The 22,170-nt window shown below is 42.6% G+C and overlaps 2 protein-coding genes across 2 annotated transcripts; both read right to left on the reverse strand.

The window, feature by feature from the left end:
* Positions 1-333: 333 nt before the first annotated feature.
* Positions 334-5,844, reverse strand: LOC138189515 (uncharacterized). Its single transcript, XM_069131531.1, has 2 exons — positions 4,980-5,844; positions 334-4,190 (listed from the first exon to the last, which is right to left on the reverse strand). Exons 1-2 carry the CDS (start codon positions 5,842-5,844, stop codon positions 334-336), a joined length of 4,722 nt encoding a protein of 1,573 aa, XP_068987632.1.
* A 1,153-nt stretch (positions 5,845-6,997) lies between these two features.
* Positions 6,998-12,478, reverse strand: LOC138189516 (uncharacterized). The gene is made up of 3 exons (XM_069131532.1): positions 11,614-12,478; positions 10,152-10,854; positions 6,998-10,076 (listed from the first exon to the last, which is right to left on the reverse strand). The coding sequence occupies exons 1-3, from the start codon at positions 12,476-12,478 to the stop codon at positions 6,998-7,000; spliced, it is 4,647 nt and encodes a 1,548-aa protein (XP_068987633.1).
* Between the last annotated feature and the right edge of the window lie 9,692 nt (positions 12,479-22,170).

Below are 22,170 nucleotides of genomic sequence, written 5' to 3' on the forward strand. Positions count from 1 at the left end.
AGACAGATGTTTGGTTTTTCCTAATGGGCGCGTACCCGCTTTCTCCGCATTTTTGATTGCGCCTAATAAACCCAAGGACCTCTCTAAAAAACCAGATGTGCGTCGCAAATATTTCTAGCCTTAAGAAAACTTTCAGGACGACGGATGGAATGCAGATACATGTGTACAGAATGCAAGAGAAAGTTATGGTCGGTCCTCAGGTTTATTGAGGGTCGAAATGACGTTACGCAGGCCGTCGGCTGGCCGGTCGCGAGAGATGCAGCGCAGATGTTTTAGGCGACGTAACATCCTCCCCCCCGTTGAGAGGGCACCGATCAAATTCTGCCTGTGGAGTCAGGTGCGTCGTTTGTCCATTTCCTTCGCTCCGGGTTGATGCTCGGATTCATCTGTTTCTGGTTGAATGGGTAAGGGGACCAATCTTTTGACACCACGGTCCAGGATACTCGTTGCCGTCTGCACGGTAGCGGTCCGTATGATTCCGTCGGCTCCTGGATGGACTTTGATTACGCGGCCCAAAGGCCACTGCATGGATGGGACGTTATCCTCCCTGAGGATTACGACGGTGCCTTCACGGATGTCGTGTTTTCCCTTGTCCCATTTGTTGCGGCGGGTCAGCTCGTTGAGGTACTCTCGATTCCACCTGCTCCAGAAGTACTGCTTGATCTGGTGGATGCGCTGCCAACTAGATAGCCGGCCTGATGGAACTGTCCTGAAATCACGCTCCCGTAAACTCGTTAATGTATCGCCGATTAGAAAGTGACCGGGAGTGAGGACAGGGGGATCTTTCGGATCGGACGAGATGGGAGTCAGTGGACGTGAATTGAGAATTGCTTCAATCTCAATCACAAGGGTGTTAAGGTGTTCAAAGGTCAAGAGCTCCGTGCCGACGACGCGGATGAGGTGACGTTTGAACGATTTTACGGCGGCTTCCCATAAACCGCCAAAATGTGGTGAGTTTGGGGGGTTGAAACGCCATTGTATCTGTCGGTCGGCGAGAAAATTCTGCACCTTTTCCTTGTGGTCGTCGGACTGTAATAGGGTTCGGAGTTCTTGTAATTCCCGATTAGCTCCGACGAAATTGGTGCCATTGTCGGTGAGGATGGTTGCGCAGTATCCTCTTCGGGAGATGAATCGGCGTAGAACGGCTAGGAATGCGTCGGTAGTTAGATCGCTGACTAACTCGATGTGGACGGCTTTTGTTGCTAGACATACGAATATGGCAACGTATACCTTGACTTTACTGCGGTTACGATTCCTTCTCTCTTTGATATAGAGCGGACCGCAGTAGTCGATTCCGACGTTCGTAAACGGGCGCGATTCGGTAATACGCGCCTCTGGTAAATCCCCCATCAAGTACTCTACTGGTGGAGGATTAGCTCTGCAGCAACGGACGCACCTTTTGATAGTGCGCCACACTTGGCTACGGCCGTCGATCGGCCAATAGCGTAGTCTCACGGCGTATAATGTAGCTTGTGTCCCTATGTGGTGGTTGTTTCGATGTTCTTCGTTTATAATGATCTCGGTAATTGTCGATTTCGGCAAAATAATTGGATGCTTTTGCCTGAATGGGATAGCAGAGTTGGTCAGTCGTCCTCCGACGCGTAGTATCCCCTCTTCGCCGAGGAATGGATTTAGTGGCTGTAGTTTTCCTCCAACATCCTTGCTTCGATCTTTCTGCAGTATCCGAATCTCCGCTGCGAAGTGTCGGGATTGGATTATCTTGATCAATTTATTATGTGCGGTGGTTAATTCGTCCGTTGTTAGATGGGAGGATCGGTTCTGCTTATATTTCCATCGAAGACACCAAGAGACGACTCTTATTAGTCTTGTCCAGGATGAATATCCATGGAGGAGTGTGTTGTCGATGGTACTAGTTGTTAGACATATCGTCTTCTTTTGTTCTGGGAGTTCTCCCAGCGTCGTGGGTATCCAGATCGGCCAGTTTTCCTCTTGTTGTTTGAGCCATTCGGGTCCGTTTTTCCAGATGGTCGGGCGCAGAAATTCCTTGGGAGTCTGCCCGCGGGAGATGAGATCTGCTGGATTATCGTTGGTGGGCACATGACGCCAATCGTCGATGTTTGTTTTCGTCTGGATCTCGGCTACGCGGTTCGCCACGAAGGTTTTCAACATGTGTGGCGAGGACTTGATCCACTGAAGCACTATAGTAGAATCCGTCCAATGCACAGTGCGAGAAATCTTTATATTGAGGGACTTCTTTATCAGGGACATAAGTGAGGCGAGGAGTAATGCTCCGCTTAACTCGAGTCGTGGGATTGTCAACGATTTTAGTGGCGCGACCTTAGATCGAGCCGTGAGTATCTGAGTTTGTGTGTGTCCCTCCGGATTGGTGCTGCGTAGATAGACACATGCTCCGTATGCCCTTTCACTGGCGTCGCAGAAACCGTGCAGCTCTATATGATTAGCTGCCTTGATTATGGTTTTACGAGGGAACCGAATATCATTAAGCAAGGGTAGTTGGATATGATATCGATCCCATTCAGTATGCAACTCTGCTGGTAGGGATTCGTCCCAATCAATTTTTAATGCCCAGACGCGTTGAAGCAATATTTTTGCTTTGACAATCACTGGCGCGAGCAAACCAAGTGGATCATAGATTCGGGCTATCACCGAACTCATTGATCGTTTAGTGACTCGAGTGATGGTCGCTGTGGGTTCAACTGAGTAAAGGATTGCGTCTTCCTGAGAATCCCAATAAATGCCTAAGGTCTTCAACGTCTGTGACTCGCCCAATTGTAGCCTTCTATTGGTATCTCTTTCTGTTAGTCCTCGCAATATGTCCTTGTCATTGGATGCCCATTCCCGGATATGTAAGCCGGCCGATCTGAGAAGGTCTGTGAGTTCGTGTCTTACCGATAGTAATTCTTCTTTTGTGTCGGCTCCAGTGAGGGCATCGTCGACATAAAAATCGCGCTGCACAACCGCTGCTGCTCGCGGGAATCGATGTCCTTCGTCTTCTGCTAATTGTTTGAGGCATCGGAGGGCCAAGTATGGGGCAGCTGATAGTCCGAACGTCACGGTGTTAAGTTGATATGTATCGACCTCCCCGTTGGAATTACGCCATAGAATGAGTTGATATTTACGATCTTCTGGACGTACGAGGATTTGTCGATACATCTTCTCAATGTCACCCGTTAGAACATATTGATGCGACCGGAATCTCAATAGAATTTCAATTAGATCTTCCTGTAATTTAGGTCCTGTATGTAGCATGTCGTTGAGGGATACTCTGGTAGTGCTGATTGCTGATCCGTCGAAAACAACTCGGAGTTTCGTAGTATCACTCGATTCCTTTATCACGCCGTGATGAGGCAAATAATAACCGTTGGTTGTGGGAAGGTCAGGCGTGATCTTCGTCATATGACCCAAGTCTAGATACTCTTGGATCACCGCACTATACGCGGCTTCGAATTGCTTGTCGCGTTGGAATCGGCGATGGAGCGAGGCGAGTCTACTCATGGCAACGGACCTTGACGTCCCCAGCGTGGGAAGCTTCTCGTTGAATGGCAGGGCGACGACGTATCGCCCTTCCTTGTTGCGTTGGACATGGTTGCGGAAATGCTCCTCACATTGTAATTCCGCCTCTGAGAAATGCGTGGTAGGTGGTCCCTCATCGATTTCCCAAAAACGTGCGAGATCCGCTTGTAGGTCGGTGGTGGTGACGTGAAAGGAATGGATCCCCGCGCGAGCTGGCGGGCTCCCCCCGATAACCCAACCGAATCGAGTCTTTTGCAAACACAGCTCCGTATCGGTGGATTGGGATAGTTTGATCTGTCCGACACAAAAGGATGCTAAGGTTGGTCCCGAACTCAATAATATGTCGATCGGGCCTGGTCGATGAAATGCTGGGTCGGCTAATTTTATATTTTTGGGTAGCTGGATGACGGACCTATCGATTGGTTGATCTGGAACGACTGCCGATATTATTGGGATTACTAAGAACGTTACTATGCGTTTATATTTGCCATCCATAGAAACAATGGTGGCCGTGATCTGGCTCTTGGCAATTGTCGTCAAATCATCGAGGGTGCCGATTGGGACTGAACATCTCCTTCGTTTCATACCGAGGGATTTTGCGAATTTCTCACTCATGAAATTCATACTAGATCCGGTATCTAGCAATGCTCTGGCTCGGATTGGTGAGGCCCTTTTGTCTAGCACATCGATCTGTGCTGTGACCAGTAGATCGTGATGTAGTATGCCGTTTGGAGATGTATTTTCCCATTCGGTCCACCCTTTTGTAGTTTGTTGAGCTAGTCAGTTTAGCTCGGGTTGGGACTTGGATAAGGTGTGTATGGCGGTGCCCTTGGTCCGTGGGGAGCTTGACTCAGGAACTTTCGAGTCTTTAGGAGCCGAATATGTATGCTTCCGGGATGATTCGGTTGTCCGTCTGGACTTATGATACGAACGTGACTTCGATGATCCCGGGGGGGATTGTCTCTTAGATCGTTTATGCGATGAACGACTGCCCGGCGACCGACCGCTCGATGAACGACTGCGCGACGACCGACCGCTCGACGACCGACCGCTCGATGACCGACCGCTCGAGGACCGACCGCTCGATGACCGACCGCTAGACGACCGACTGCTGGACGACCGATTGCTAGATGACTGACTACTCGACGAACGTGGAATTATCTGCGTTTGCTCTCGGTGTAGGTAGGTGTTGTGTCGTTGCCCGCAGATATGACACGAACCCGCTGTGCACTGTGTCAGCGAATGTCCGCTGCCTAGGCAGTTTATACATAACGCTGCCCCTTTTACGATTTGAAAGCGTTCTACCGCCGATTTGGCTTTGAAGACCTTACAATGTCTGAGTACGTGGGGTCCGCTGCAGGTCGGGCGCACTAATGTCTTGCTGGTTGTGGCAAAGGTTCGGCCGCGCGGTACGTTTTGTCGATGACGATGTTTTTTGTGGGTTGATCCTTTCGTTTCCTTTGATTTAGAAAGGAGTTGATTACCGTTTGCCCGTGTTTTCAGAAATTCCATCAGATGTTGATAGGAAGGCACGTCTTGGTTTGGCAACGTGCGCTGCCATTTACGCATGCTGGACGAAGGTAATTTCGATGCAAGCAACTCGATAATCACTATATCTGATGTTACAGGCTGCCCTAATTTTTCGAGCGCTTTCAAATTTACGCTGACGGTTTCCAGCAAATCTTCAATGGCTTCTGGAGTTTCCCTTTTTATTTCGGGATAACTGCGCAGTAATTCCCAATGACGCATACAGATCCGGAGGGCACAATTAAATTTCTCCTTCAGTGTGTTGAGCGTGATGGGATAGTTGGCCTCTGTGAGTTCTAAGGATTGTATGCTCCGTGCGGCCCGTCCAGTTACAGAGGAGCGTAGATGTTGAAACCTTTGGACGTTAGTTAAGTTCTCATTGCGATCCACTGTGGATAAGAACGTGTCGTAGAAATAGGTCCAGTTCTCGAGGGCACCGTCGAATTGAGGTAAACGGACCTCTGGCAAAGTGATTGGTCTCGTCTCCGGTTTCACGCATGGATCGCGGGTCTTTGTTGGCGAAGGGGTTACTGATGGTAGTCGGTCGAAGAGGTCCATGATCTGTACGTCAATCCTATGATGCTCTCGCAATAAAGAATCTGCACGAGCTATTTCCCCCTCATCTAACACTTCTAATTCCTCTTGCACCGCGCAGATTTTTCGCCAATTTTCGTCGAACGAATTACGGCAAGCTGTTAGATAGTTTTTGTCTACCCGTTCAGACTCTTCATATTCCTCGAGTTGACGCTTCGTGGTTGCAAATCGGCTGACTAAGGCACTTCGTCTACGCCGCAACGTGCTGATCGATTCAGCTTGAGCCATATTTGAATTTAATAATCGGAATGGGCTTACCTTAATCAAATGGACGTTGATCTAGGAATCGGTAGCTACTCGTTACAGTGCGGTGTGGGCTCGCGTATGTGCTGAGCGATGAAGGAGTTCCTTTCCGAGGGCAGCTCCTTTGGTTAGTTGCTTAAGTCGTTGGAATGTGGATTTCACGCGACACTGTATAGTCACGGGTCAATGCACTTTTTAATGGCGCAAAATCCGGCTCGAAGGACCATGTAAATTCGGCCAATCGCGGGGAGACGCAATCGCGAGGAGAGACGTCAACGGGAGTCGTAAATTCCCGTTACGATTATATTAATCGACACCACGAGTTGATCGATCCCCTGATTTCCGTTAAGATAATAGGGGTGATTAAGTTTATATAACACTGTGATTCACAGAATTATAAAATATATATTTCCAACACTTAAACTACACTGTTGAGTAGATACAAATCGTCAGTAACAACTTGTCGCACGAATATGAGATAGACACGAATAATAGAGCAAAGTTCGTACAGTCGAATTTCGTATGTTAGTGGACGGGAGAGTTAGATGCTACACGTCGACGTTGTTTTTCTTTCTACTAATTGTCGCCCTTAGGCTAGCACGGAAGAAAGCTCGGTGTGGGTGTGCCCTTTGCATGAAGAACGCGGATTCGTTATTCACGTTGTTCGTCAGGAAAAGTGAGGGCAACGATCCGCGATGTCGATTGGCTGTGACCCATGCTGAAACCTGAAGGAGTGAGTCGGAGTCCTCCTAGCAACGTGGTTCATAAATGACCTTGCACATGGGAAAACTCAGCCTGTTCTGTTAGACAGATGTTTGGTTTTTCCTAATGGGCGCGTACCCGCTTTCTCCGCATTTTTGATTGCGCCTAATAAACCCAAGGACCTCTCTAAAAAACCAGATGTGCGTCGCAAATATTTCTAGCCTTAAGAAAACTTTCAGGACGACGGATGGAATGCAGATACATGTGTACAGAATGCAAGAGAAAGTTATGGTCGGTCCTCAGGTTTATTGAGGGTCGAAATGACGTTACGCAGGCCGTCGGCTGGCCGGTCGCGAGAGATGCAGCGCAGATGTTTTAGGCGACGTAACATCCTCCCCCCCGTTGAGAGGGCACCGATCAAATTCTGCCTGTGGAGTCAGGTGCGTCGTTTGTCCATTTCCTTCGCTCCGGGTTGATGCTCGGATTCATCTGTTTCTGGTTGAATGGGTAAGGGGACCAATCTTTTGACACCACGGTCCAGGATACTCGTTGCCGTCTGCACGGTAGCGGTCCGTATGATTCCGTCGGCTCCTGGATGGACTTTGATTACGCGGCCCAAAGGCCACTGCATGGATGGGACGTTATCCTCCCTGAGGATTACGACGGTGCCTTCACGGATGTCGTGTTTTCCCTTGTCCCATTTGTTGCGGCGGGTCAGCTCGTTGAGGTACTCTCGATTCCACCTGCTCCAGAAGTACTGCTTGATCTGGTGGATGCGCTGCCAACTAGATAGCCGGCCTGATGGAACTGTCCTGAAATCACGCTCCCGTAAACTCGTTAATGTATCGCCGATTAGAAAGTGACCGGGAGTGAGGACAGGGGGATCTTTCGGATCGGACGAGATGGGAGTCAGTGGACGTGAATTGAGAATTGCTTCAATCTCAATCACAAGGGTGTTAAGGTGTTCAAAGGTCAAGAGCTCCGTGCCGACGACGCGGATGAGGTGACGTTTGAACGATTTTACGGCGGCTTCCCATAAACCGCCAAAATGTGGTGAGTTTGGGGGGTTGAAACGCCATTGTATCTGTCGGTCGGCGAGAAAATTCTGCACCTTTTCCTTGTGGTCGTCGGACTGTAATAGGGTTCGGAGTTCTTGTAATTCCCGATTAGCTCCGACGAAATTGGTGCCATTGTCGGTGAGGATGGTTGCGCAGTATCCTCTTCGGGAGATGAATCGGCGTAGAACGGCTAGGAATGCGTCGGTAGTTAGATCGCTGACTAACTCGATGTGGACGGCTTTTGTTGCTAGACATACGAATATGGCAACGTATACCTTGACTTTACTGCGGTTACGATTCCTTCTCTCTTTGATATAGAGCGGACCGCAGTAGTCGATTCCGACGTTCGTAAACGGGCGCGATTCGGTAATACGCGCCTCTGGTAAATCCCCCATCAAGTACTCTACTGGTGGAGGATTAGCTCTGCAGCAACGGACGCACCTTTTGATAGTGCGCCACACTTGGCTACGGCCGTCGATCGGCCAATAGCGTAGTCTCACGGCGTATAATGTAGCTTGTGTCCCTATGTGGTGGTTGTTTCGATGTTCTTCGTTTATAATGATCTCGGTAATTGTCGATTTCGGCAAAATAATTGGATGCTTTTGCCTGAATGGGATAGCAGAGTTGGTCAGTCGTCCTCCGACGCGTAGTATCCCCTCTTCGCCGAGGAATGGATTTAGTGGCTGTAGTTTTCCTCCAACATCCTTGCTTCGATCTTTCTGCAGTATCCGAATCTCCGCTGCGAAGTGTCGGGATTGGATTATCTTGATCAATTTATTATGTGCGGTGGTTAATTCGTCCGTTGTTAGATGGGAGGATCGGTTCTGCTTATATTTCCATCGAAGACACCAAGAGACGACTCTTATTAGTCTTGTCCAGGATGAATATCCATGGAGGAGTGTGTTGTCGATGGTACTAGTTGTTAGACATATCGTCTTCTTTTGTTCTGGGAGTTCTCCCAGCGTCGTGGGTATCCAGATCGGCCAGTTTTCCTCTTGTTGTTTGAGCCATTCGGGTCCGTTTTTCCAGATGGTCGGGCGCAGAAATTCCTTGGGAGTCTGCCCGCGGGAGATGAGATCTGCTGGATTATCGTTGGTGGGCACATGACGCCAATCGTCGATGTTTGTTTTCGTCTGGATCTCGGCTACGCGGTTCGCCACGAAGGTTTTCAACATGTGTGGCGAGGACTTGATCCACTGAAGCACTATAGTAGAATCCGTCCAATGCACAGTGCGAGAAATCTTTATATTGAGGGACTTCTTTATCAGGGACATAAGTGAGGCGAGGAGTAATGCTCCGCTTAACTCGAGTCGTGGGATTGTCAACGATTTTAGTGGCGCGACCTTAGATCGAGCCGTGAGTATCTGAGTTTGTGTGTGTCCCTCCGGATTGGTGCTGCGTAGATAGACACATGCTCCGTATGCCCTTTCACTGGCGTCGCAGAAACCGTGCAGCTCTATATGATTAGCTGCCTTGATTATGGTTTTACGAGGGAACCGAATATCATTAAGCAAGGGTAGTTGGATATGATATCGATCCCATTCAGTATGCAACTCTGCTGGTAGGGATTCGTCCCAATCAATTTTTAATGCCCAGACGCGTTGAAGCAATATTTTTGCTTTGACAATCACTGGCGCGAGCAAACCAAGTGGATCATAGATTCGGGCTATCACCGAACTCATTGATCGTTTAGTGACTCGAGTGATGGTCGCTGTGGGTTCAACTGAGTAAAGGATTGCGTCTTCCTGAGAATCCCAATAAATGCCTAAGGTCTTCAACGTCTGTGACTCGCCCAATTGTAGCCTTCTATTGGTATCTCTTTCTGTTAGTCCTCGCAATATGTCCTTGTCATTGGATGCCCATTCCCGGATATGTAAGCCGGCCGATCTGAGAAGGTCTGTGAGTTCGTGTCTTACCGATAGTAATTCTTCTTTTGTGTCGGCTCCAGTGAGGGCATCGTCGACATAAAAATCGCGCTGCACAACCGCTGCTGCTCGCGGGAATCGATGTCCTTCGTCTTCTGCTAATTGTTTGAGGCATCGGAGGGCCAAGTATGGGGCAGCTGATAGTCCGAACGTCACGGTGTTAAGTTGATATGTATCGACCTCCCCGTTGGAATTACGCCATAGAATGAGTTGATATTTACGATCTTCTGGACGTACGAGGATTTGTCGATACATCTTCTCAATGTCACCCGTTAGAACATATTGATGCGACCGGAATCTCAATAGAATTTCAATTAGATCTTCCTGTAATTTAGGTCCTGTATGTAGCATGTCGTTGAGGGATACTCTGGTAGTGCTGATTGCTGATCCGTCGAAAACAACTCGGAGTTTCGTAGTATCACTCGATTCCTTTATCACGCCGTGATGAGGCAAATAATAACCGTTGGTTGTGGGAAGGTCAGGCGTGATCTTCGTCATATGACCCAAGTCTAGATACTCTTGGATCACCGCACTATACGCGGCTTCGAATTGCTTGTCGCGTTGGAATCAGCGATGGAGCGAGGCGAGTCTACTCATGGCAACGGACCTTGACGTCCCCAGCGTGGGAAGCTTCTCGTTGAATGGCAGGGCGACGACGTATCGCCCTTCCTTGTTGCGTTGGACATGGTTGCGGAAATGCTCCTCACATTGTAATTCCGCCTCTGAGAAATGCGTGGTAGGTGGTCCCTCATCGATTTCCCAAAAACGTGCGAGATCCGCTTGTAGGTCGGTGGTGGTGACGTGAAAGGAATGGATCCCCGCGCGAGCTGGCGGGCTCCCCCCGATAACCCAACCGAATCGAGTCTTTTGCAAACACAGCTCCGTATCGGTGGATTGGGATAGTTTGATCTGTCCGACACAAAAGGATGCTAAGGTTGGTCCCGAACTCAATAATATGTCGATCGGGCCTGGTCGATGAAATGCTGGGTCGGCTAATTTTATATTTTTGGGTAGCTGGATGACGGACCTATCGATTGGTTGATCTGGAACGACTGCCGATATTATTGGGATTACTAAGAACGTTACTATGCGTTTATATTTGCCATCCATAGAAACAATGGTGGCCGTGATCTGGCTCTTGGCAATTGTCGTCAAATCATCGAGGGTGCCGATTGGGACTGAACATCTCCTTCGTTTCATACCGAGGGATTTTGCGAATTTCTCACTCATGAAATTCATACTAGATCCGGTATCTAGCAATGCTCTGGCTCGGATTGGTGAGGCCCTTTTGTCTAGCACATCGATCTGTGCTGTGACCAGTAGATCGTGATGTAGTATGCCGTTTGGAGATGTATTTTCCCATTCGGTCCACCCTTTTGTAGTTTGTTGAGCTAGTCAGTTTAGCTCGGGTTGGGACTTGGATAAGGTGTGTATGGCGGTGCCCTTGGTCCGTGGGGAGCTTGACTCAGGAACTTTCGAGTCTTTAGGAGCCGAATATGTATGCTTCCGGGATGATTCGGTTGTCCGTCTGGACTTATGATACGAACGTGACTTCGATGATCCCGGGGGGGATTGTCTCTTAGATCGTTTATGCGATGAACGACTGCCCGGCGACCGACCGCTCGATGAACGACTGCGCGACGACCGACCGCTCGAGGACCGACCGCTCGATGACCGACCGCTAGACGACCGACTGCTGGACGACCGATTGCTAGATGACTGACTACTCGACGAACGTGGAATTATCTGCGTTTGCTCTCGGTGTAGGTAGGTGTTGTGTCGTTGCCCGCAGATATGACACGAACCCGCTGTGCACTGTGTCAGCGAATGTCCGCTGCCTAGGCAGTTTATACATAACGCTGCCCCTTTTACGATTTGAAAGCGTTCTACCGCCGATTTGGCTTTGAAGACCTTACAATGTCTGAGTACGTGGGGTCCGCTGCAGGTCGGGCACACTAATGTCTTGCTGGTTGTGGCAAAGGTTCGGCCGCGCGGTACGTTTTGTCGATGACGATGTTTTTTGTGGGTTGATCCTTTCGTTTCCTTTGATTTAGAAAGGAGTTGATTACCGTTTGCCCGTGTTTTCAGAAATTCCATCAGATGTTGATAGGAAGGCACGTCTTGGTTTGGCAACGTGCGCTGCCATTTACGCATGCTGGACGAAGGTAATTTCGATGCAAGCAACTCGATAATCACTATATCTGATGTTACAGGCTGCCCTAATTTTTCGAGCGCTTTCAAATTTACGCTGACGGTTTCCAGCAAATCTTCAATGGCTTCTGGAGTTTCCCTTTTTATTTCGGGATAACTGCGCAGTAATTCCCAATGACGCATACAGATCCGGAGGGCACAATTAAATTTCTCCTTCAGTGTGTTGAGCGCGATGGGATAGTTGGCCTCTGTGAGTTCTAAGGATTGTATGCTCCGTGCGGCCCGTCCAGTTACAGAGGAGCGTAGATGTTGAAACCTTTGGACGTTAGTTAAGTTCTCATTGCGATCCACTGTGGATAAGAACGTGTCGTAGAAATAGGTCCAGTTCTCGAGGGCACCGTCGAATTGAGGTAAACGGACCTCTGGCAAAGTGATTGGTCTCGTCTCCGGTTTCACGCATGGATCGCGGGTCTTTGTTGGCGAAGGGGTTACTGATGGTAGTCGGTCGAAGAGGTCCATGATCTGTACGTCAATCCTATGATGCTCTCGCAATAAAGAATCTGCACGAGCTATTTCCCCCTCATCTAACACTTCTAATTCCTCTTGCACCGCGCAGATTTTTCGCCAATTTTCGTCGAACGAATTACGGCAAGCTGTTAGATAGTTTTTGTCTACCCGTTCAGACTCTTCATATTCCTCGAGTTGACGCTTCGTGGTTGCAAATCGGCTGACTAAGGCACTTCGTCTACGCCGCAACGTGCTGATCGATTCAGCTTGAGCCATATTTGAATTTAATAATCGGAATGGGCTTACCTTAATCAAATGGACGTTGATCTAGGAATCGGTAGCTACTCGTTACAGTGCGGTGTGGGCTCGCGTATGTGCTGAGCGATGAAGGAGTTCCTTTCCGAGGGCAGCTCCTTTGGTTAGTTGCTTAAGTCGTTGGAATGTGGATTTCACGCGACACTGTATAGTCACGGGTCAATGCACTTTTTAATGGCGCAAAATCCGGCTCGAAGGACCATGTAAATTCGGCCAATCGCGGGGAGACGCAATCGCGAGGAGAGACGTCAACGGGAGTCGTAAATTCCCGTTACGATTATATTAATCGACACCACGAGTTGATCGATCCCCTGATTTCCGTTAAGATAATAGGGGTGATTAAGTTTATATAACACTGTGATTCACAGAATTATAAAATATATATTTCCAACACTTAAACTACACTGTTGAGTAGATACAAATCGTCAGTAACAACTTGTCGCACGAATATGAGATAGATATGACTAATAGAGCAAGGTTCGTACAATCGAATTTCGCATGTTAGTGGACGGGAGAGTTAGATGCTACACGTCGACGTTGTTTTTCTTTCTACTAATTGTCGCCCTTAGGCTAGCACGGAAGAAAGCTCGGTGTGGGTGTGCCCTTTGCATGAAGAACGCGGATTCGTTATTCACGTTGTTCGTCAGGAAAAGTGAGGGCAACGATCCGCGATGTCGATTGGCTGTGACCCATGCTGAAACCTGAAGGAGTGAGTCGGAGTCCTCCTACCAACGTGGTTCATAAATGACCTTGCACATGGGAAAACTCAGCCTGTTCTGTTAGACAGATGTTTGGTTTTTCCTAATGGGCGCGTACCCGCTTTCTCCGCATTTTTGATTGCGCCTAATAAACCCAAGGACCTCTCTAAAAAACCAGATGTGCGTCGCAAATATTTCTAGCCTTAAGAAAACTTTCAGGACGACGGATGGAATGCGGATACATGTGTACAGAATGCAAGAGAAAGTTATGGTCGGTCCTCAGGTTTATTGAGGGTCGAAATGACGTTACGCAGGCCGTCGGCTGGCCGGTCGCGAGAGATGCAGCGCAGATGTTTTAGGCGACGTAACAATTTAAGCTATTAATTTTTACATTTATACCATTAATTCCTAACATTCAAACTATTAATTTATAACACTTAAGCTATTAATTTATAACATTTAAGCAAATAATTAACAACGATTAAACTATTAATTTATAACAATTGAAACATTAATTGGCACATTTAAAACATTAATTTATAAGAATCAAACCATTCCTCGGGGAATCAGTAAGTCTCGCGCTAATAGCCCAATACATCGATAGATTTAACGAAGAAATACGTAACCGCGATTACAGCCAATTAGATCATATTATTTGCTACATAATTAATAACTGTATCACGTACAGCGATGCAGACGGTATTGAAGAAATAAAGCCATTTTATGTTACAACTATAACCAGTAAATTTAATCGTTTAACTTGTGAAGAATTAAAAAGGTACCTGACTTCTAAATAAGCATTAAATAAGAATCTTAAATATCGCAAACAGTGATGTAGGTGTTACTCAAGAAAAAAGAACGTTTTATTTTTTAATTAGCACGAGTAAATGAACGAATATCGATAATATAATATAACGCTTAATATGAATTTTATCTGTCTGATTATTTAATAGCTTAACTTATTTCACAGTAACGTCATCGACTGCCCTTAGGCTCTTTTCCCTTTTTGTCCAAACTAATCGATAGTCGAAAACTAGTATCATGTAGGTGTGAATTTAGTCTTAGTTTGTAGAAACTATTAAAATGATAAAAATGGATATCGTATTAAATCGTAAAAGATGCCAATTTACGATAAACATTAAGAAATCGTTCAATTTGATTTTGTTACAATGGAAAAACCGTCTCCTGCTATGTCAAAAAATCGTTACCGTTTGATTAACAAACCGACGCCTTGATAAGTTATATAAGGTACACGGAAGTCGCGCGCGAGCTCTTTTGTGCCTGAAGTTCCGGAGAGTGAACATCGAAGAAGAACATAAATATCAGGTAAGTAAGAAAAAATATCAAACAACAACATTGTAACTAGTTATTTATAATGTCTAAACCATTAATTTACAACACTTAAGCTATTAATTTATAACATTCAAGCCATTAATTTATAACATTTAAGGAATTAATTTATAACGTCTAAACCATTAATTTATAACATTTATGCTATTAATTTATAACATTTAAGCCATTAATTTCTAACTTTTGAACTGTTATTTTATACATTTAGCCATTAATTTATAACATTTAAACTATTAATTTATATCATCTAAGCCATTAAATTATAACATTCAAGCTATTAATTTATAACATTTAAACTGTTACTTTATAACATTTAAACCATTAATTTACAGCATTTAAAGTGTTATTTTATACATTTATGCCATTAACTTATAACATTTAAGCAATTAATTTATAACATTCAAACTATTAGTTTCTAACATTTAAGCCATTAATTTCTAACTTTTGAACTGTTATTTTATACATTTAGCCATTAATTTATAACATTTAAACTATTAATTTATATCATCTAAGCCATTAAATTATAACATTCAAGCTATTAATTTATAACATTTAAACAGTTAATTTATAACATTTAAACCATTAATTTACAGCATTTAAAGTGTTATTTTATACATTTAAGCCATTAATTTATAACATTTAAGCAATTAATTTATAACATTTAAACTATTAATTTCTAACATATAAGCCATTAATTTCTAACATTTAAGCAATTAATTGACAACATCTGAGCCACTAATTTACAACATTTAAACTGTTGTTTTATACATTTAAGCTATTATTTTATAACATTTAAGCTATTAATTAACAACATCTAAGCCATTAATTTACAACATTTAAAGTGTTATTTTATACATTTGAGCTATTAATTTATAACATTTAAGCTATTAATTTATAACATTTAAGCCATTAATTTCTAACTTTTGAACTGTTATTTTATACATTTAGCCTTTAATTTATAACATTTAAACTATTAATTTATATCATCTAAGCCATTAAATTATAACATTTAAGCTATTAATTTACAACATCTAAGCCACTAATTTACAATATTTAAACTACTAATTTATATCATCTAAGCCATTAATTTATAATATTTAAGCCATTAATCTAAAACAATTCCTCCATTAATTCTTAACAACTATACCAATAATTTATAACCATATTCTTCCATTAATTCAAAGTAATTGTGCTCTTAATTTATAACAGTTGTACCATTAATCGGAAGCAACTCTACACTCATTGATTTAAATCAGTACCATCAATGTGAGTGAATTAATGATTTATATTGTATTATTTTATTAACGAAATCTTTCAGGTCCCTGGATTGCTATTTTATTTCTATATAGCATTATTTTTTAATTTTAAATACAGTACTTAATTTCTCATTTCACTATTTTGTATAAAAGCAGTGGTAACGCAGAGTGTAGTTTTAAGATGTAATTTTCCATGTCTGCTAAAAACCAAGGAAACAACACCATATTCATGAAATCAAGGAAGCAAGTGTAGTTTAACCGAAGGCAACGACATCTTATCTGTAGCTGCACATGAGTCATAGGACATTTCAAATAGTGTTGTTGTTTTGCCTCGGAGTACCAAAACCGTTAGATTACAAGAAATTTAAAAACAAATAAACTCCGGACAAAACAATGCCGCCGCTACAATGTCGCTTTATTATAAAATAATTTTACATCTCTGCTTCCAATGCGTAAAAACTCATATGTAAATAGGACCCGAGCGTAGTTACCTCCTCGTGGTGGGTCCCGGTAATTGGTATCGTTTTCCAAATAATAATACACCAAGTACTATTTCGAATATTAGTATTATTATTCGAAAACGATATCAAGCTAAAAACTACTTGAATATAGTCTGGTCACGATCACCCAAAATAGTTTTGGTGATCGAAACTGGACTAATACCCCCCGCGGGGGCAACGTGGGACATCGTGGGACATCGCAGGATACCGTGGGATGCGAGCGTATTAGCTTTAATTAATCATAAGATAGATACCTATGTTATGTACATTGTAAGCTCATTCTGTACAAAGATACTTATCTATCTTGGAACGACAAATAAAGATCTCGTCTCTCTTGATCCCCTCGCTTACCATACTAGAAAAATTGTTCCCACGATATATCGGTTCGCGATCACTCAGTTCTTTCAAACTGTCGCGTGGCGTACTCGCTCGCGTTTATTTCGGGTGCGTGCGGGTCAATGTGCTCTAGATAAATCTTCGTATTCGTAAGTCGCCCAAGGACAGCTCTGTCTTGGTGACTGCTCAACGTTTGCATCGGATCACGGGAGTTGTCGTCGTGCCGGTGATGCTTGCTAATCTGTTGGGGATTCAGTCGTGGATCTGCAGTCCTGTCCGATTGGTACTTCGGTACTCGGTCAGGGACCAGCAATTTCACGTCCTCCGTAATCCTGTTCGGCCCCGCGGGAGTGGACCCCACTGTTCAGTTGAGGTATTGCCTTCGTAATCCTGTTCAGCGGTCCCTCCCCGTGAGTGGACCCCACTGTTCAGTTGGGGCCTCGTGCCTTGGTAATCCTGTTCAGCGGTCCCTCCCTGTGAGTGGACCCCACTGTTCAGTTGGGGCCTCTTGCCTTCGTAATCCAGTTCAGCGGTCCCTCCCCGGGTTCCACTTGTTCAGTTGGAGTGTGTCAAGTTGCTGGCCTATGTGCTGGATCCACGGCTGAATTACTAGTGGATCACTGGCATCATCTGTCGGCGCCATCGACCGCGACTCGTGTAAGTTTCGAACGGCGAAACAGGAATCGAGTTACGGCCAATTCTTGGGCTTTCCGTTGAACCTCGGGGTTATCTCGTGTACGGGGGTACGTTTCGTAGGTTTGTTAGTTCTTTCGAGAGATCGCGATCTCGTCCGTTTCGGGACAGTGTCAGTAGCTTCATCTTCTTCTTTTCGCTCCAAGTTAGATAAATGTGTCTTTGATACCGAATGTTGCCAGTAGGGATGCGAATTATTGTTTATTTGTACTGATCGATGTAATCGTTGTGTGGGAGATAGATGATGCGTTACGTATGCCTTGTTCTACGTTTGTAAAGATTCATGTTAGCGCTGCGTTGGAGATATGTGTTTCGCAGTTAGACTACGAAACAACTATTTCTTTACGCAGGCCCATGGTCAAGTAGTGTCAAAACTGGACATTCTGCCAATAGGTTGAATGTCGAGATCGATGTGTAGTGTTAAATAACCCATGGGCGGGTCTCGTGCGTAGTCACCTCCTCGTGGTGAGACCTGGTAATTGGCATCGTTTTCCAAAAATTAATCAGTCGATTAATCTTTGGAAAACGATACCAAGCCAAGAACTACGCAACAGTCCAGTTTGGATCAACAAAAGCCCCTAAGATCATTTTGGATGATCTACACTGGACTGCACTATTAATTTATAACATTTAAGCCATTAATTTACAATATTTACGTCATGAATTTACAACAATAAGTCACAAATTCATAACATTTAAGCTATTAATTTTTACATTTATACCATTAATTCCTAACACTCAAACTATTAATTTATAACACTTAAGCTATTAATTTATAACATTTAAGCAAATAATTAACAACGATTAAACTATTAATTTATAACAATTGAAACAATAATGGGCACATTTAAAACATTAATTTATAAGAATCAAACCATTCCTCGAGGAATCAGTAAGTCTCGCGCTAATAGCCCAATACAGCGATAGATTTAACGAAGAAATACGTAACCGCGATTACAACCAATTAGATCATATTATTTGCTACATAATTAATAACTGTATCACGTACAGCGATGCAGGCGGTATTGAAGAAATAAAGCCATTTTATGTTACAACTATAACGAGTAAATTTAATCGTTTAACTTGTGAAGAATTAAAAAGGTACCTGACTTCTAAATAAGCATTAAATAAGAATCTTAAATATCGCAAACAGTGATGTAGGTGTTACTCAAGAAAAAAGAACGTTTTATTTTTTAATTAGCACGAGTAAATGAACGAATATCGATAATACAATATAACGCTTAATATGAATTTTATCTGTCTGATTATTTAATAGCTTAACTTATTTCACAGTAACGTCATCGACTGCCCTTAGGCTCTTTTCCCTTTTTGTCCAAACTAATCGATACTCGAAAACTAGTATCATGTAGGTGTGAATTTAGTCTTAGTTTGTAGAAACTATTAAAATGATAAAAATGCATATCGTATTAATTCGTAAAAGATGCCAATTTTCGATAAAAATTAAGAAATCGTTCAATTTGATTTTGTTACAATGGAAAAACCGTCTCCTGCTATGTCAAAAAATCGTTACCGTTTGATTAACAAACCGACGCCTTGTTAAGTTATATAAGGAACACGGAAGTCGCGCGCGAGCTCTTTTGTGCCTGAAATTCCGGAGAGTGAACATCGAAGAAGAACATAAATATCAGGTAAGTAAGAAAAAATATCAAACAACAACATTGTAACTAGTAATTTATAACGTCTAAACCATTAATTTACAACACTTAAGCTATTCATTTATAACATTCAAGCCATTAATTTATAACATTTAAGGAATTAATTTATAACGTCTAAACTATTAATTTATAACATTTATGCTATTAATTTATAACATTTAAGCCATTAATTTACAGCATTTAAAGTGTTATTTTATACATTTAAGCTATTAATTTATAACATTTAAGCAATTAATTTATAACATTTAAACTATTAATTTCTAACATTTAAACCATTAATTTCTAACATTTAAGCAATTAATTGACAACATCTGAGCCACTAATTTACAACATTTAAAGTGTTATTTTATACATTTAAGCTATTAATTTATAACATTTAAACTATTAATTTATATCATCTAAGCCATTAAATTATAACATTCAAGCTATTAATTTATAACATTTAAACTGTTAATTTATAACATTTAAACCATTAATTTACAGCATTTAAAGTGTTATTTTATACATTTAAGCCATTAATTTATAACATTTAAGCAATTAATTTATAACATTTAAACTATTAATTTCTAACATTTAAACCATTAATTTCTAACATTTAAGCAATTAATTGACAACATCTGAGCCACTAATTTACAACATTTAAACTGTTGTTTTATACATTTAAGCTATTATTTTATAACATTTAAGCTATTAATTAACAACATGTAAGCCATTAATTTACAACATTTAAAGTGTTATTTTATACATTTAAGCTATTAATTTATAACATTTAAGCCATTAATTTCTAACATTTGAACTGTTATTTTATACATTTAGCCATTAATTTATAACATTTAAACTATTAATTTATATCATCTAAGCCATTAAATTATAACATTCAAGCTATTAATTTATAACATTTAAACTGTTAATTTCTAACATTTAAACCATTAATTTACAGCATTTAAAGTGTTATTTTATACATTTAAGCCATTAATTTATAACATTTAAGCAATTAATTTATAACATTTAAACTATTAATTTCTAACATTTAAGCCATTAATTTCTAACATTTAAGCAATTAATTGACAACATCTGAGCCACTAATTTACAACGTTTAAACTGTTGTTTTATACATTTAAGCTATTATTTTATAACATTTAAGCTATTAATTAACAACATCTATGCCATTAATTTACAACATTTAAAGTGTTATTTTATACATTTAAGCTCTTAATTTATAACATTTAAGCTATTAATTTATAACATTTAAGCCATTAATTTCTAACTTTTGAACTGTTATTTTATACATTTAGCCATTAATTTATAACATTTAAACTATTAATTTATATCATCTAAGCCATTAAATTATAACATTTAAGCTATTAATTTACAACATCTAGGCCACTACTTTACAATATTTAAACTATTAATTTACATCATCTAAGCCATTAATATATAATATTTAAGCCATTAATCTAAAACAATTCCTCCATTAATTCTTAACAACTATACCAATAATTTATAACCATATTCTCCCATTAATTCAAAGTAATTGTGCTCTTAATTTATAACAGTTGTACCATTACTCGGAAGCAACTCTACATTCATTGATTTAAATCAGTACCATCAATGAGAGTGAATTAATGATTTATATTGTATTATTTTATTAACGAAACCTTTCAGGTCTCTGGATTCCTATTTTATTTCTATATAGCATTATTTTTTAATTTTAAATACAGTACTTAATTTCTCATTTCACTATTTTGTATAAAAGCAGTGGTTCCGCAGAGTGTAATTTTAAGATGTAACATTCCATGTCTGCTAAAAACCAAGGAAACAACACCATATTCATGGAATCAAGGAAGCAAGTGTAGTTTAACCGAAGGCAACGACATCTTATCTGTAGCTGCACATGAGTCATAGGACATTTCAAATAGTGTTGTTGTTTTGCCTCGGAGTACCAAAACCGTTAGATTACAAGTAATTTAAAAACAAATAAACTCCGGACAAAACAATGCCGCCGCTACAATGTCGCTTTATTATAAAATAATTTTACGTCTCTGCTTCCAATGCGTAAAAACTCATATGTAAATGGGACCCGAGCGTAGTTACCTCCTCGTGGTGGGTCCCGGTAATTGGTATCGTTTTCCAAATAATAATACACCAAGTACTATTTCGAATATTAGTATTATTATTCGAAAACGATATCAAGCTAAAAACTACTTGAATATAGTCTGGTCTTGATCACCCAAACTAGTTTTGGTGATCTAAACTGGACTAATACCCCCCCGCGGGGGCAACGTGGGACATCGTGGGACATCGCAGGACACCGTGGGATGCGAGCGTATTAGCTTTAATTAATCATAAGATAGATACCTATGTTATGTACATTGTAAGCTCATTCTGTACAAAGATACTTATCTATCTTGGAACGACAAATAAAGATCTCGTCTCTCTTGATCCCCTCGCTTACCATACTGGAAAAATTGTTCCCACGATATATCGGTTCGCGATCACTCAGTTCTTTCAAACTGTCGCGTGGCGTACTCGCTCGCGTGTATTTCGGGTGCGTGCGGGTCAATGTGCTCTAGACAACTCTTCGTATTCGTAAGTCGCCCAAGGACAGCTCTGTCTTGGTGACTGCTCAACGTTTGCATCGGATCACGGGAGTTGTCGTCGTGCCGGTGATGCTTGCTAATCTGTTGGGGATTCAGTCGTGGATCCGCAGTCCTGTCCGATTGGTACTTCGGTACTCGGTCAGGGACCAGCAATTTCACGTCCTCCGTAATCCTGTTCGGCCCCGCGGGAGTGGACCCCACTGTTCAGTTGAGGTATTGCCTTCGTAATCCTGTTCAGCGGTCCCTCCCCGTGAGTGGACCCCACTGTTCAGTTGAGGTATTGCCTTCGTAATCCTGTTCAGCGGTCCCGCACCGTGAGTGGACCCCACTGTTCAGTTGGGGCCTCGTGCCTCGGTAATCCTGTTCAGCGGTCCCTCCCTGTGAGTGGACCCCACTGTTCAGTTGGGGCCTCTTGCCTTCGTAATCCTGTTCAGCGGACCCTCCCCGGGTTCCACTTGTTCAGTTGGAGTGTGTCAAGTTGCTGGCCTATGTGATGGATCCACGGCTGAATTACTAGTGGATCACTGGCATCATCTGTCGGCGC

This window comes from Bombus flavifrons, unplaced genomic scaffold (genome assembly GCF_040668555.2).
Source record: "Bombus flavifrons isolate JBK064 unplaced genomic scaffold, iyBomFlav1_principal scaffold0118, whole genome shotgun sequence".
NCBI classification, from domain to species: Eukaryota; Metazoa; Arthropoda; class Insecta; order Hymenoptera; family Apidae; genus Bombus; species Bombus flavifrons.